Source organism: Triticum urartu, chromosome 5A (assembly GCF_056163025.1).
Source record: "Triticum urartu cultivar PI428250 chromosome 5A, HENAU_Tu73, whole genome shotgun sequence".
NCBI lineage: Eukaryota > Viridiplantae > Streptophyta > Magnoliopsida > Poales > Poaceae > Triticum > Triticum urartu.
The window spans coordinates 483,252,732-483,267,581 of NC_141877.1; the positions used below are offsets into that span (position 1 = coordinate 483,252,732).

The window sequence follows — 14,850 nt, forward strand, 5'->3', positions numbered from 1 at the left end:
AGGTAGTAACTTAGACTAGTGTCATGCATATTGACACTAGTCTAAGTTACTCCCCACTATGACCAGCCTGACGACGGCGAAGCGTGCTGCTCGCGACTCTATATTTGAATGCTCTTATCTTATTCCTTCTATTAGACTGTGGTTCACTGATAATAATAGTATTCTCTCTTTTTTATTTACTCTGCATATTAGGATTGACTGAAATCAAATTTCATAAAATTTGACTAAATTCATGAAAAAAAATTATCATAAAAAATTAAAATGTTGTGAAAGTACATTCAATAATGAAGCTAATGATATTGATTTGTTATTATATATGTTAATATTTTTGTTTATAAATTTTAGCAAAATTTACAAAGCTAGACTTTGATCAAAACTAATGCGCGGACTAAATACGGAGGGAGTAAGTACATGAATGAGTTCAAGAGCCAAGTTTCTTCTCGACGAGTTGGCGGCCATGTCTGACAACGAAAATAATAATCACCGACGCGGAGGCATGGCGTGAACTCGGCCTCCCTCCCCCCTCGCTTCCCGGGCTTGTTGCGTTCTCCCCGCACGCACGCACAACGATCCACGCGGTCGCGTTCATTCATTCAGGCGTGCGTCCGTGGAAGTTGGAAGTAATTAACGTGTGACGTCGACGTTCGGTCGCGCGCCCATACGTTTGCCTCGGGCGATCCGCGATCAAGCACGTACACACGGTAGGCGAGGAACCCCACGTCCCAGATGAAACGGAGCATCCAAGCAAAGCAACAAGGTGACGGGTGACCCTCAAACAAGCAAAAAAAAAAAAAAAAAGCTAAGCAGGTGATTTCGGTACTACGGTACCGCTCAGAGAGTGGTATTGCCGTAGTGACACATGGCTCCGGCATCGTGCTAACTAGCTCCATCGCTCTTCCTCTGGTCAAGATTTTCCTTGTAGCTGGGGTCTAGCAGAATTACAGAAGCCGTGAGGCGACAGCTCGGCCGGATTCAATCATGGATTTACGCCAAAGAGTCCACCGTCACGGTTCCTGTCGAAGGGGAATCCATCGATATGATATTCCTGTCGCTGCCATGTCACGCGCCAAATCAGCTCACCTCCACCTTTTTCCTTGGATATTTTTACCCGGGGTGAGCACGACGGGTAATTCCTTCCGCCCTCGTATTTATCCTCGCCTCTCTCCTCGGAGCAGTCGACAACGATTACCTATTTTTATTGGCAAACAAGAACGATTAACCCGTGAAGATCCTTGTACTTTTCTTTTGAGTTGTATAGTTAACCACTGACCGGTTTAGAATTTACAACGTGAAGGCAACTTTCCCTCCGTTTCATCATCCAAATGAGTCAAGCTGTCAAAGGCAGTGGCTCGACGACGGACGTGTCTTCGTTTTTTTAGGGTACGCAAATTGTGTATCTTGACTTTATAGAAAGAGAGAAATAAGATATACAACAACGTCAACCATTCGCTACAAAGAATGAGGGTGACCAACTCCACACCCGGTTCGTACAAGGACAACTAAACACAACAACACGGCTACGACACAAGAAGCCTACCCAACACCGAGCCCCTTGCCGCGTCTCGGCCAACACTGAAGACCTCCGAAGAACAGCAACTCCAGCTTCCTTGGAGTAGCTAGCGACGACCGTACATGGCGCCGAAGGAGAAAGATCCGGGTAGCGGTGAACACCGAAGGAGCGCATCATGGGACCTCGAGTCTCCCAGCACAATGCTCCCAACAGAGTAACAACCTCAAAGACGTTGCCATCATGCCGATCGTACGAATCAAGGCTTTCGCTCCGGAGACAGCTGCCGATACGAGGCCGCGAGGAAGATGGTGCTGCACTCGGCAAAGCCTCCAGGAAGGTAAATGATACCCGCAGGTGCCATCAACACCAGTCTGGCCACAACCGAACAGGATTTTCATCCGTAGCTCTGCATATCTCCAAGTCTCCAAGATCCCGGCCAATCCCGATCAGATGCCTCGCACCGCCGCCACCGCAACAACTTGCCATCGAAGCCCCCCTCACTGTCGAGGGAACACGCCTAAAGCCATCACCTTCAACATCGACTAGGAGCCGCAGCAACCATCGAACGGTGCAAGGCCAGTTCCGCCACGGTCGCCTTCACCCACGCCAGGGGACTGCCACCAGAATGAATCCGACCCGCACCTCCGACCACCCTCAAGCATCCACACCGCCGAGGCATCGCCGCACGCCTCACACGACAGCAACCGAATGCCCGCTGCCCGCCAAGACCCTTCCTGGCAAGGCCTCGCAGCGCCGCCGCCGCCATGGCTGCGCTCGCACAGCCTCCACCGCCAGTGCCGGTGCACCACCTGTATCCTCCATCCTGCTACGCTTCACGCAAGGATCCAGAGACAACCGCCGCACTCCCTGCCGTGAGCACCCCAAGGACGCCGGCCAGTGCTGAAGACACACCAGATCCGGGCCGAAAACGGATCAGCCTGCTCGGATCTGGCCATCCACGAACTCCCTCGTGGCGAGGAGCACCAACCCGCAACCGACCTGCGCCCTCCACAGCGACGGGCCGCCGCCAGACCGTCGCGCCGCCCCGCACCACCTCCCGCCGGCGCGCATCCATCCGCCGCGCCGGCCACCGAGATTGGACGCCAAGCTGAAGAAGCAGTCCCGCCAGCCTGCGCTCGCGACGCGCCGCCACCAGACCGCCGCGACGCCCTGCACCACCTCCCGCCAGCGCGCATCCATCTGCCGCGCCGGCCACCGAGATCCGCCGCCAGGCCAAAGAGGTGGTCCCCCCGACCACCGCTCCAAGTGAGGGCCATATGAATCCCGCCGCCGCCGGCACCTCGCGGGCTTTGCCCGGCGGCGGCGCGGGGGGGGGGGGGGGGGGGGAGGGAGGGAGGCTGGTGTCGGCGGCGGGGTTAGGGCACCCGAGTCGCCCGCGCGGGGGGGAGGGGGGGGGGGACGGGGACGCGGGGCAATGTGGTGACTTCTTCTTCTTCCCTAGTAGAATTACAATGTACGGACGTGTCTCCGTTAATTGGCGTCTAAGCTGGGAAAAGCGGATCGCGTACACACACACACGGAGCTTGCTTCGGTGCTACTCTCCGCTCCTCGTGTCGGTGTTTCTTTCTTGAGAAAGAAAGATTCCGCGTGTCCCCGTGCCTCCATAATCTAATCCAAGTTTTGCTCACACCTGCTCGCTAACTGTTAGGCGAAGAATATCATTTCTGATCGCTGGAGGCTGGAGGAGATCTCCGTCGTCGTGCAAAGTAATGATAAAGTCGATTCTCTCGATCACTCGGTTGACCAAATGCGAGTATGCGACATGCTTGCGGGTGTGCACAAGAGTAAGCCTAAGATTCAGCTCAAGAAATGAGTACAAGATTGTCCGTGGGGACTCCCGATCGAGGGCTCGCGGAGAGGACCTTTCGCATCGTCTTCGGTCGTCATTTCGCCTGTCACTGATATGATGTCAAAACCATTCAAGAACCAAGCTCATGATCGAATTGCAAAACGATTTTATATTATACGACGGAGGGAGTGTTTGACATTTGGTCTACAGCAACCCGGCATCTCTCGTCACCGGTCGGGGCCATCTCGTGCCGAATCCAACATCACAAGTTAGAGCATCTACATTCACGATCATCTAATTTGACCCACTATATGCCCACGGACGCGTCCGTTGAAGATGATTGGGCGGACCTTATTTCTCCTGTTCTACAACCGCATCCTTCATATGTCCTACCCCAATTCCATACAAAACCATGCAAATGGAGTTTCCACGTACTTCAACACAGAACATAGCAATCCGGCATAGATAACATAGTCCGATACTCCCATACAAAAGATGTCGCCCGAGTTCATCACTAAAAGTACTAAAAAAAACAACTAAAACCGGGAGGGGGAGGGGATTTCACCACCTCCTCCATGTCGGATGCTTCCCCTTAGGGTCTCGGTGGCTGGACTCGGCGTAGGCGTCAGCGGCTCCGAGCGCGTCATTGTCGTCATCGTTGTCTGAAGCGGAGGAGGACGATGACGAGATGATGATGCCCGCCATGCGACGAGCTTCACGGTTCTTCTCTCGGAGTCGTGTGGCTCTCTCCACTGTTGTCGTCCGCTGCCTCGCCAACCGCTCCGACTCCTCCAGCGCCATGTGGAGCGCCTTCGCATCTTTGCGGCGACGACAGCGGGTGTCCGTCTCCGCGAATGTGTACGAGCGGCGGGTGGCGGCGGTTCGGAGGTCCTCGTCGTCGTCGCTGACCGGGGGAAGTGGTTGTGGCGCAAATCTACTCGATACTCCATTGGATCCGCGACCGTTAGCCGCCTCCGCCGCCCACTTATTCGCAAGGCGATACACGCGGCCCACAGACTCCAGGTGCGGTTCCGCCGGCAATAGCACCCAGCGGTGCCCCCGGAGGGGCAGGTGCGAGCGGTGCCGGGTGCCGCCTGGCGGGGGGGGGGGGGGTGGCAGGGATCGCGCCAGACGAGCGCGGGGCACCGTGGAGCTGCTGCTGCCTACCCGGCCAGTCGCCAATGCCCCAGAAGAGGAGTTGTTGCTGCCTACTGGCCAGCCATTGACACCCCAGAAAAGGAGTTGCCGCCCCGGTCCAGCAGTGACAGGCAGAGGGCAATGCGCTCCTCCTACGATAGGTCGGATTCACTGTTGGACATGGCAGGCGGGGGAAGATGAAGTGGATCTAGGAAAGAGGTGGAGAGGTCGAGCGAGTACGGATTGAGTTTGACTAGGGTTTGCTCGTCGGTCGTCATATATTTGTGGGGGCTGGAGCAGGGTCGTTGTGGTCCATAGCGGACCAGGCCGATGTGGCAGACGCGGCCGGACGCCTCATATCCATCCCATATTTGGGCGGGATACGAGGGGTGCTGGTCAGCTCGGACGTTTAAGGCATATCTGAGGCGTCCGGCTGGGTTAAATTTTGGTGACCAGTCAGTGATCGGTCGGCCCATCTAGGCGCTTAAGGCGGTTTTGAGGCGCCTGGCTGTAGATGCTCTCATCGAGTTGATGCTTTTCTTTTCCATAACCTTGCTTTGTCCACATCAAAACGAACCATCTCTATAACCTTGTTTTGATTTTTTTAGGATGTGCGTGTGTGCGTTTATAGGGTATGTACATGTATGTACAAGCGTTTGTGTCTGTGTACTTGATATTAAAGAAAAAAAAAGAGTTTGGCACGTAGTACTATTGGCGTACGTATCCATGGCGGGCGCCCTTGGCTCGTGACGATGACCAACGGCCAGCCTAGCAGCCTACCGAGTCTGCCCGCACAGTTATCCACGCCGTATAACGGGAACAATTAACCAACCCGATAACGTAAAGAATACACTAGTACCACTAGCGTATTCTGAATTCTGTTGGTCAGCACGACTGCACGAGCACTCGTTCATTTATTCATTCGGCCTCCACCATTATCCTCTCGCGGGAGAGACGGTGGCAGACCCATCCCGTCCCGCCCCCCTCTATTTCACCGTCGCCCACGCTCCTTTCCCCTTTCCGCATCCGCAGCAACGAAAGCGAGCGCAAACCCACCCCACCCCACCCCACGACACAACGCATCCCCCGAACACCAGCGCAAACCCCGCTGTTCCGCCCCGCCCCCCGTCCCCGTCTCGCCCCCCTCCTCCGACGATTCGAGGCCCGGGGCTCCCGCGCGGCGGAGGCGGAGGCGGCATGAGGACGGCGGCGACGGCGGCGGAGGCGCACCAGTCGCGGCTCCTGTACGAACTGGGCGCGCTGCTGCTGACGATCATCCGGTCGCCGCTCGGGCCGGGGGAGGAGCCGCGGCAGGTGACGGCGGCCGGGGTGGCGTCCATGATGCTGGGCGCCTCCATGGCGCTCATGCTCTGCGGCTCCGTCACCTTCATGCTCGGCTTCTTCCTCATGCCCTGGGTCGTCGGCCTCGCCTGCGTCTTCCTCTTCGTCGGCTTCCTCACCAACCTCTCCGGGATCTGGAGGGCCATCCTCTGCTGGCCCGCCGCATGCTCCTCCTCCTCGCCCCATAAGGACGCCTCCACATGTACGTGATCCCCTTTCTTCCGCGTCATCCCCGAGGGGGCGGATTGTTCGGTATCGCGATTCGATTTGGTGTAAATGTTAGCGTGATTGGGAACAGACACGAGGATTGGTGCTGTTTCTGGGCTCGATCGGGGTTAAAACGCGCCGAATTGGCCGCCTCCGCTTAAGTTCTGCCCAAATTTGAAGCGTCTGTGGCCTCTGGCTGTTTAAATTGTTCTATTCTAAATGATAATATTGATGAAGCTCCTCGTGCGGATCAAACTTGAAACTGTAGGATTGGCCCACCAATTCTCTCCATGAGGGCATCGTATATGCATGCTGATGATGCAGAAATTATGATTTCACAAAAGCTTTTCCTCTCTCCCTGGGCAATTGAGATTAACTTAGGATTGAAGCACCCGCCATCCCTACCCCATCTCCTAGAGAAGGGGAAAGGAAAGCAAGCAGCCAGTGACTGCTGGTGCATGCCAGTGCGTGTTTATTGCCTGGATAATGTTCTTCTGTAATCTAGATCAAGAAAAACTCCCTGTAGTTGCTGCTTGATGAGCTAAACGAGGGGAAATAGTATAGCTGCCTTAATGACCGTATGAAATCAAAGATGGGAAAGGAGCAGTAGGTAAACATATAAAGTCAAAATGTATATGTAAAAGTGAAGGTGGATTTGATTGCCTATGTGCTCTAGTGCTTGTTAAGCAGGAGACAAGAAAAAGAAACTTTATATCTCGGCTAATGTTGACAGGACATGGGTAGGGTTCTTAGGATATAAACTTCATAATAACAAGAATAAGTAAGGATCGAAAATCTTGCCGGAAAAAAATATTTCCTGGTCTCTTGAACGATAAAAACAAGAGAAGAAAATTTGGAACTTAACCTTTATTATATTAACATGTCGCTGTCACCCTTACATTTCCAATAAGAGCAGACTTTTGAAATAGACAGTTTTTAATATTTTGATTAGAGACTGTCTACCTAGTGAGCAATTGTGCTCAAGGTGAGCCCTTGTTGCCCCACCAACCACGATTTGCTCTTGATCATTTTGATTTACACGTTAGAATCTCTACCGTAATATCCCTGTAATAAATAATGCTCATAGATTTAAGTGTACCCTCAAGATCCAATGTTACAATATGATGATATCAATGTAATTCCTTTCCATATCCTTCATTGCTACGTGCTAAAATAGTGGTGTGCATATGTCACTATCTTGCTGCCAAGACTTTCTGCCAATCTATTGCTTGCTCAACTATCCAATACAAGAGTATATAACTTGACCTTTTCATTATCCTCTTGTCACAGGGCATATATTTCCAAAGCCTCCATTCATGTAGACGTGAAGTCAAATACGGAGCAGCGATGTACAGAAGAAGCACATGAGTTTGGGCAGCAGTATTTTCCTTCCTGGGCAACATTTACCATGTAACAAATGCAACAGGTCTAAATGGTTGTATACTTATAACTAGGAGGATACATCTTGACAGCAAACTTTGTACATATGGGAAGAATGCTCTGGTGTAATTGTGAAGTGAGGCTTATTATTGTTTGAGAAATGAAGAGCCTCTGTTTCTTCCCAGAATGACAGGAAATTCCGTGTTTCCGGATAAGTTTGTATCTGTTTGTGAGGAATGGCCGCAAGTTGGATAGTCTCGTTCGGTGGAATGCTTGTCCATGTAAGCTTCAAATTTGTATGATGTTGACCATAAATGAACTTTTCATTTTCAAGAATGAGAAGAAAAAAAGGGCGACTGTTTTTTGTCCAAGTTCAAAAGGTTAGCAGTGCTTCCTGTACTTACATTTTACTTGTATGAATTTTAGGCTTTTCTTTCTGGATATTGAGAAGAAAATAGGGTTTTGTCCAATCCGGTGGTAGTGGCGTCTGGCTTTTGATTTGCACTACTATCTGTCTCCTCTGCTTGAACTTGACCTGTCCTTGTCCTAGCCTGAGCTAGCAAGGCTTAACAAGGGGCCTTCACGAAAGTGCCTCTTCTCCTGGACGGCTGGACCCAAAAGAGCTATGAGATTGCTACAGGTAACTGCAGATACTGGACCCTGACTTGAGCTCTAAAATGGGCACCCTGAGACGCAACGAATTGAAAGGTTGTGAGGTCAGGTCGAACGTGGGGGCCGTGAAAGCAAAAGGAGAGCAACCTCAGAAGCAAAGTTCAGCCAGCTCTTGCAGCAACGGCCTCCGCTCTGGTGTATGACCGTCAGCATCAGGGAGGAGCACAAGAACTCGAGAGCAACCAAACACAGCTTCGAACACCTTCGCTTCTAAGCATCACACACTACAGATTAGGGGCGATAAAGAGGTGGTTTGCAGAATATCGATATAGGCAACTTTCTCAAGTTTTGACAGATATGATGAAAATGGGCCAAAGTTTTCCCATTGACCTCCACATAACATTGATGTGAGAATGACCACAGTACAATTTTCAGACCCAGGTCCATAAAGGGTGTCATGTTTTATCCCCACTGAATCTCATATGCTGCTGAGCAGGAAGCACCACAAAGCTTTCACCATTGAACACAAAAAACACAACTAGATTATTTCCTTTTGCATAGCATTCTGTCTTCAATGACGAAGCACAACCTCTGTGACGGTTCTTAGCCGTAGTTCAGGCGGAACATGTCGTTGTGCACGTAGAAGTTCCCTGGTCCGAGTGGCATCAAGTGGAACATCTGCATCAGCAACGAATGTGTAAAATGAATTCCACGGTCATGGTAAAATACAAAACAACTGCCAGAGACACAAAACCAACAAGCAAGCACAGTGTCTGACTGTCATACCATAACAAAGATATGAAAGAATACATGGAGTAGCATATATAATATTCTCACAAAGATAACATACAGAAGATGAGACAATGAATGTGGTCTAGGAATATTTAGCTCAAACCACAACCATTATGGCAAATACATACAACTAATGGTATTGTGTTTCTTGCCATGCACATGTGAAAGCAAATTACAGGAGTTTGGTTTGATCCACTTTATAAGAATGCGTGTACTAGAGATGCCAAGTTATTCTGTATACACCAGTGATAAGATATGACATAAGTACTGTTTTAACCGTAAGGGGTAAATAATAGCTGCCGTTCTGTGCAAAAACACCAACAAGCTACAGTGCAGGGATCAGCTAATAATTTAACTAGCAAGATACATAAACATTAATATAGAACTTTATGAACTTTCATGATAAGATTCTAGAGCAGTCAGAAGAATAAACATGCACAATAGACATTAGAAATGTGTGTACTCCTAAACAAAGAAAACACCTAATTTGACTGGTTCGGCTGAAAGTAAATCAACACTGTCACTAAATACTAAAGATAAATTACACATATCCTGATCCCTCCACAAAGACATCAGGGGCGAGCATACAACAAAGGCGTAAATGAATGGTAAGCGGTAACACTTAAGAAACCTGTTGCCGCAGGAAGAAGTACTACTAGCAATGGTGCAGACCACATCAAGAATCGTACAGACTTTCTGAAGAACGTAAAATCAAACTAAGCTCGTGACAAATATAAGAGCCCAAAGACATTACAATCGCAGGGTGACACTAGATCCTGAGAGCAAGCTCATAGCATTTCAATCTACAGGGCAATAGACATCAACCAGGGACCAAATCAAACAAATCTACAGCACTCACGAGCCAGTTCTAACCCACATATTCACATAACATGCCTGACGGAAATCTAACAATTCATTCACAGCACCCGCAAGCAAGCATCGTGGACCATTTCAGAACGGAGATCTAGGCGCAAAAGTATGCAGCGAGGCATCCGATCCAGTAAAGCTGCCACGCTTCAATCCGAACATTTGGAGGGAGCGGGAATCGTTAGATCGGGCCAAAGAAACGGGGCTGTACCTGGGAGAACTTGATGTGGTGCTCGCCGTCGACTTGGAGGGATCCGGAGACGAAGACGAGCATGCCGCCCGTGGGGCCGGCGGGCTGGCAGTCGACGGTGACGACGGTGTGGGCGCACTTGGTGAAGGGGAGGGAGGTGAGCTTGGTGGCGATGGCGGCGGCTCCCTGGAACTTCTCGCCCTCGAAGGAGAGCATGGAGCCCTCCTGGTACAACCCCACCAGCGCCGCCCGGTTGGTATCGAACGTGCGGTAGTAGTGCTCGACGAACGCCTTCGCCACTGAGTCGGGGTCCATCTCCGCCGCCGCCGCCGCCGCCGGTGAGGTTAGGGTTTGCGGAGGCCTTTTATTCTTTTGGATGGATAGGAAATGGGTTTGCGAGGCGTCCGGTCGCGTTAGGAACGTTTTGATTGCGTACGGACGACGCGACGAGGTCATGGCCCGAACGTGTGTAACGGGGCCTAACTCTACCAGGCCTTATTTGCCTCTGCAGCCCATAGAGTCAAGCCCGGACCTTTTTCTTAGAGAAGTCTCGCGGGACCTCCTATTTACGGAAAATCCTATTCGCCGCTCGCTGCGGCAAACTGTGGAGCGATCGCACAGGGGCAGCGCAGCGAGCGACAGAAATGGGCCGGCCCACACATAATGCGTCCAAACCGGTCCCTGAACCGGTTTTTTTCCTGTATCGTTTTTTCTGGTTCTTTTTCGGCTTTCTATTATTTTTTTTATTTCTCTTTTTTTCGTTTCTGTTTCTTTTTCATTTTTTCGTTTTTTGTTTCTTGTTTCACTTTCTTTCTCAAGTTTATTTTTCTTTTTCAGAATATGTTCGTAGTTTTACAAATGTTTATGATTTTATTTTTTATTTCCTTTTCTTTTCTTCTTGTCCTTTAAAAAACAAAAAACTAAATATTGTTCGTGTTTCCAAAAAATGTTCTCAAAATTCAAAATTTGTTCTTGTTACACAAAAAAGTACAAAAGTTCTGAAATTCAGAAAATGTACTGAATTTCAATTTTTTGTTCACATATTCAAAAAATGTTAGCTCTTCCAAATTTTTTCAGGATTTTTCAAAATTCTTTCCGTTTCAAAATATATTTTCAAGATTCAGAAAATTTTTGTGCTTTAAAAAATTGTTCGGACTTCCAAATTTGTTCAGAATTTTTCAAAATTTCTCTCCGTTTCGAAATATGTTCTCAAGATACAAAAATTTTCATGCTTTAAAAATTGTTCACGCTTCGAAATTTGTTCAGGATTTTTTAAAATTGTTCACCATTTCAAAATTTGTTCTCAAGATTAAAAAAATGTTTGGGGATTGAAAAAAATATTCCAGCTTTCCAAATTTGTTCACAAATTCAATAATAGTTCATGTTTTTCAAAAAAAATCACAAATTCAAAAAATGTTCTGGAAGTTTTAAAAATATAAACATTTTTGTTTTTTGTTCACAAATTCAAGAAATGTTCCCCTTTCTCAAATTTGTTCACATCATCAAAATGTTCCTGTTTTACAAAATTTGTAGGAAAATTCGGAAAATGAAAAGCCCATGATCAAATGTCTTCTTTGAGGTGGCACAAAGACGAAAGTAATTAGTTCAACAAGGCCGATGATAGAAGGGCTGGGCCTAATTAATTGTTCTGGTATAGAGATGAATGAGAGGCGTTCTCGGCCGTCCCTTCCTTCCCGGAAAAAGGCTCTCTTGCATCTTTTGCTTTCCCACCCGGCCTCTATTCCAGATTCACCCTTTTCAATATGAAAATAGGTGGTATCCAAAAGGACAAAAACAGCAACTAGGGATCTGGTGGACTACTGTCATGAGTTTTTATTTTGAAGAAAATATTCATAATTTTGAAAAATTCAGTTGTAGGAGGTTGTCGGTTCGACCCAATAAATTATCTGTAGTCTTTAACTGTCGCGCTGCTAGTTGAACGTGAGAATGTCTACATCGCAGTGGTTTGCACGGCAGGCCAGTTAGTGTGAAGTCGCGTGTTCGAGTTAGAGCGCGAGCGCTAATTCCTTTTTAGCGATTTTTCATCTTGGGAACGTTCCGCCGCGTGCCACTGTAAATGGGCCGGCCCACGCTAGCCGCTCCTGTGCGAAGCGCCGGCATTTCGCCGCAGCGAGCGGCCTATAGGTGCTCCCCCTATTTACCGCATTATCCACTCAAAAAAATTACCGCATTATGCGGCAAACAGATGCCTCTTCGCACAGAGCGAACGCAACTGGGCCGGCCCATTGGAGTAAAACTGATAGTGATTGGTTGGGCGCAAAATATCCGAAATAGAAAGAATGCGCAACCTGGAATTCGATCTCCAGGCTAATTTTTTTTAATAATAAATTTTTTAATTAATTTTCAGAAATAATACACGGTTTTGATATTTTTCAAAAATAATACGGCCTCGTCTTCCTGGAGGACGACTGGACCTAATCGTCCTCCAGGAAGATGATTAAACTCCAGTCGTCCTCCAGGAAGATGATAAGCTCCAGTCGTCCTCCAGGAAGATGATTAGTTCCAGTCGTCCACCAGGAAGATGATTAGTTTCAGTCGTCCTTCAGAAAGATGATTAGTTGTCGCGGCACAACGAGTGGGTGGACATGTATTCGACTCCGGCACCACCTCCCACACAGGAAACACAGTATGACCAGGAATGGTCTGAGCTTCCTCCCCGTAACGTTCGGGCACCCCACAGGTATATGTGGCCTACGCCGCCTCCACCACCTCCACGTACATCGAAATTAAACGGTACGAGTTAACTTAGATAATACAACACTTTTACAGATAATTAAGATACAAGTACATCAAAATTAAACCGTACGACTTAGCTTAGATAATACAACATACAAACTACATGAAGATATCATCATCATCCTTCGTCGATGCAGCACTCTTGCTCTTCGACGATGAGTCACTCTTGCCCTTCGATGATGAGGCACTGTTGCCCTTCGACGATGATTCACTCTTGCCCTTCGACGATGCAGGTGTCTTGGCCTTACTGCTCGGCATGAAGATATCGTCTTTGTTTTCGCTTTCCTCAGTCCATAAATGTTGCTTCTTCCACCTAACGTGCAACCTGAGGAGTTCTTTCCACTAATCATCTTTCTGAAGGACGACTGGAGCTAATCATCTTTCTGGAGGACGACTGGAGCTAATCATCTTCCTGGAGGACAACTAGAGCTTATCATCTTCCTGGAGGACGACTGGAGCCTAATCATCTTCGTGGAGGACGATTAGGTCCAGTCGTCCTCCAGGAAGACGAGACTGTATTATTTTTGAAAAAAATCAAAGCCGTGTATTATTTCTGAAAATTAATGAAAAAATGTATTATTTAAAAAAAAAATTAGCCCTTATGTTGTGGTCGGTACGGCGCTAGCCAGCCGAATTGTATACACAGATCCGAAAATTAGTAGCACCAAGTCTAAAGAACAAAACTGCAGCAACGTAAATGACCATTACTCAATGTTTTAAAAAACACAAAGAATTTATTAAATTGAAGCAGCGTAAATTATTAACATTATATTAAATTGCGAACACAATTCGACAAAATCCCTATTTTTTCCAAAATTTGAGTAATTTTCTGAACGTACATTTTTTTTCAAAAATGCAAACAAATTCTATGAAACGAACAAATTTTGAATTTCCCAAACATTTTTCGAAAACATGAACATTTTTGGAATTTATGAAAAAAAAATTAAAGCACGAACGATTTTTGAATCTTGAGAACAAATTTGGAAGCGTGAACTATTTTTTAAAGCATGAACATTTTTTGAATCCTGAGAACAAATTTTGAAATGGAGAATAATTTTGAAAAATCCCGAACAAATTTGGAAGCGCGAACGATTTTTGAATCCTGAGAAAAAATTTGGAAACACGAACATTTTTTGAATCTTGAGAACAAATTTTGAAATGGAGAACAATTTCAAAAAATCCCAAACAAATTTGGAAGCGCGAACATTTTTGAATATGTGAACAAAAAATTGAAATCCGGTACATTTTCTGAATTTCGAAAGTTTTGAACCTTTTTGTGTAATGAGAATTTTTTTTTATTTTGAGAACATTTTTTTGGGAACATGAACAAAATTTAAAATTTTCGATTTAAAAAAAGATATGAAAAGAAAAAGAAATAAAAAAATAAAAATAATAGAAAAGAAAAAGAAGAAAAAGGAGGAAAAAAGACACAGAAAAAACCCCAAAAAACCAGTAGAAGAAAATAAACAGAAAAACCCAGTTCTGGGAACCATCTAGAAGGTTCCCAAAACCGGTTGCTCCCACTGTGGTCACGATCTAAGTGGGCCGGCCCAGATCCACCGGTTGAGTCGTTGGCATGTGCGTTGCGTCGACATTTCGACGCAACGAGCGGCGAATAGGAAATACCAAGTCTCGACCCTTATCTTTTGGCGGATGCTAGGCGTCACCTGGCCGTTCTTTGGGGAAAGATCAGAGATGAGTTGTCCGATCTGGTGCTTGTGCCTGTTAGACCCATAGCAATGCAGGGCGTCTCCCCCTCCCTCATGGCTCGCATCCACCGCTCCCAGCATGCGCAACAATGCGACACCGGACAAAACCTCTATAGCATGACGAGGGTGCGAACAGCGCAGCTGTAACACTGACGCTAGCGACAGTGATGGTGCGACACCTGACGAGCGCAACGGCAGTGAGGTGAGACGACGACCATCATATGTTTCAGCCCTCATCACGTAGGAGAATGCAAGTGGTCCAAAGATTGTGTGTGTGTGTGTGTGTGTGTGTGTGTGTGGCGTGCGTGCGTGTGTATGTGATATTCTATAGTTTTAGCTTAGCCAAGAACAAAGATTGAGATTGGTGGAGTCCTTGGCAGTGCTACCATGTTGAAACATGCATCCTCGCTTTATGGTAATTCATAGAAGTATTAAAAGCTAGGTGTTATGTGAAACTACCTCCGTTTCAGTTTACAAGTCCTGCGCGTATACCTAGGTTGCCAATTTTATGACCCTAATATAAACTATATAACACAAA

At 47.5% G+C, this 14,850-nt stretch overlaps 2 protein-coding genes across 2 annotated transcripts; one reads left to right on the top strand and one right to left on the bottom strand.

Annotated features, from left to right (window-relative positions):
* The first annotated feature begins 5,468 nt into the window (after positions 1-5,468).
* On the top strand, positions 5,469-7,572 carry LOC125509941 (uncharacterized). The gene is made up of 2 exons (XM_048675010.2): positions 5,469-6,000; positions 7,296-7,572. The coding sequence occupies exons 1-2, from the start codon at positions 5,655-5,657 to the stop codon at positions 7,325-7,327; spliced, it is 378 nt and encodes a 125-aa protein (XP_048530967.1). The 5' UTR covers positions 5,469-5,654; the 3' UTR covers positions 7,328-7,572.
* Positions 7,573-8,355: 783 nt separating this feature from the next.
* Positions 8,356-10,254, bottom strand: LOC125509940 (nuclear transport factor 2-like). Its single transcript, XM_048675009.2, has 2 exons — positions 9,868-10,254; positions 8,356-8,675 (listed from the first exon to the last, which is right to left on the bottom strand). Exons 1-2 carry the CDS (start codon positions 10,159-10,161, stop codon positions 8,601-8,603), a joined length of 369 nt encoding a protein of 122 aa, XP_048530966.1. The 5' UTR covers positions 10,162-10,254; the 3' UTR covers positions 8,356-8,600.
* Positions 10,255-14,850: the final 4,596 nt, after the last annotated feature.

Excerpts from the sequence above, each read along its gene's own strand:
- LOC125509941 (XM_048675010.2), top strand. The coding sequence starts at position 5,655 with ATGAGGACGGCGGCGACGGCGGCGGAGGCGCACCAGTCGCGGCTCCTG. Across the intron at positions 6,001-7,295 it reads CCATAAGGACGCCTCCACAT|GGCATATATTTCCAAAGCCT; the intron begins GTACGTGATCCC and ends CTCTTGTCACAG.
- LOC125509940 (XM_048675009.2), bottom strand. The coding sequence starts at position 10,161 with ATGGACCCCGACTCAGTGGCGAAGGCGTTCGTCGAGCACTACTACCGC. Across the intron at positions 8,676-9,867 it reads ACCACATCAAGTTCTCCCAG|ATGTTCCACTTGATGCCACT; the intron begins GTACAGCCCCGT and ends TTGCTGATGCAG.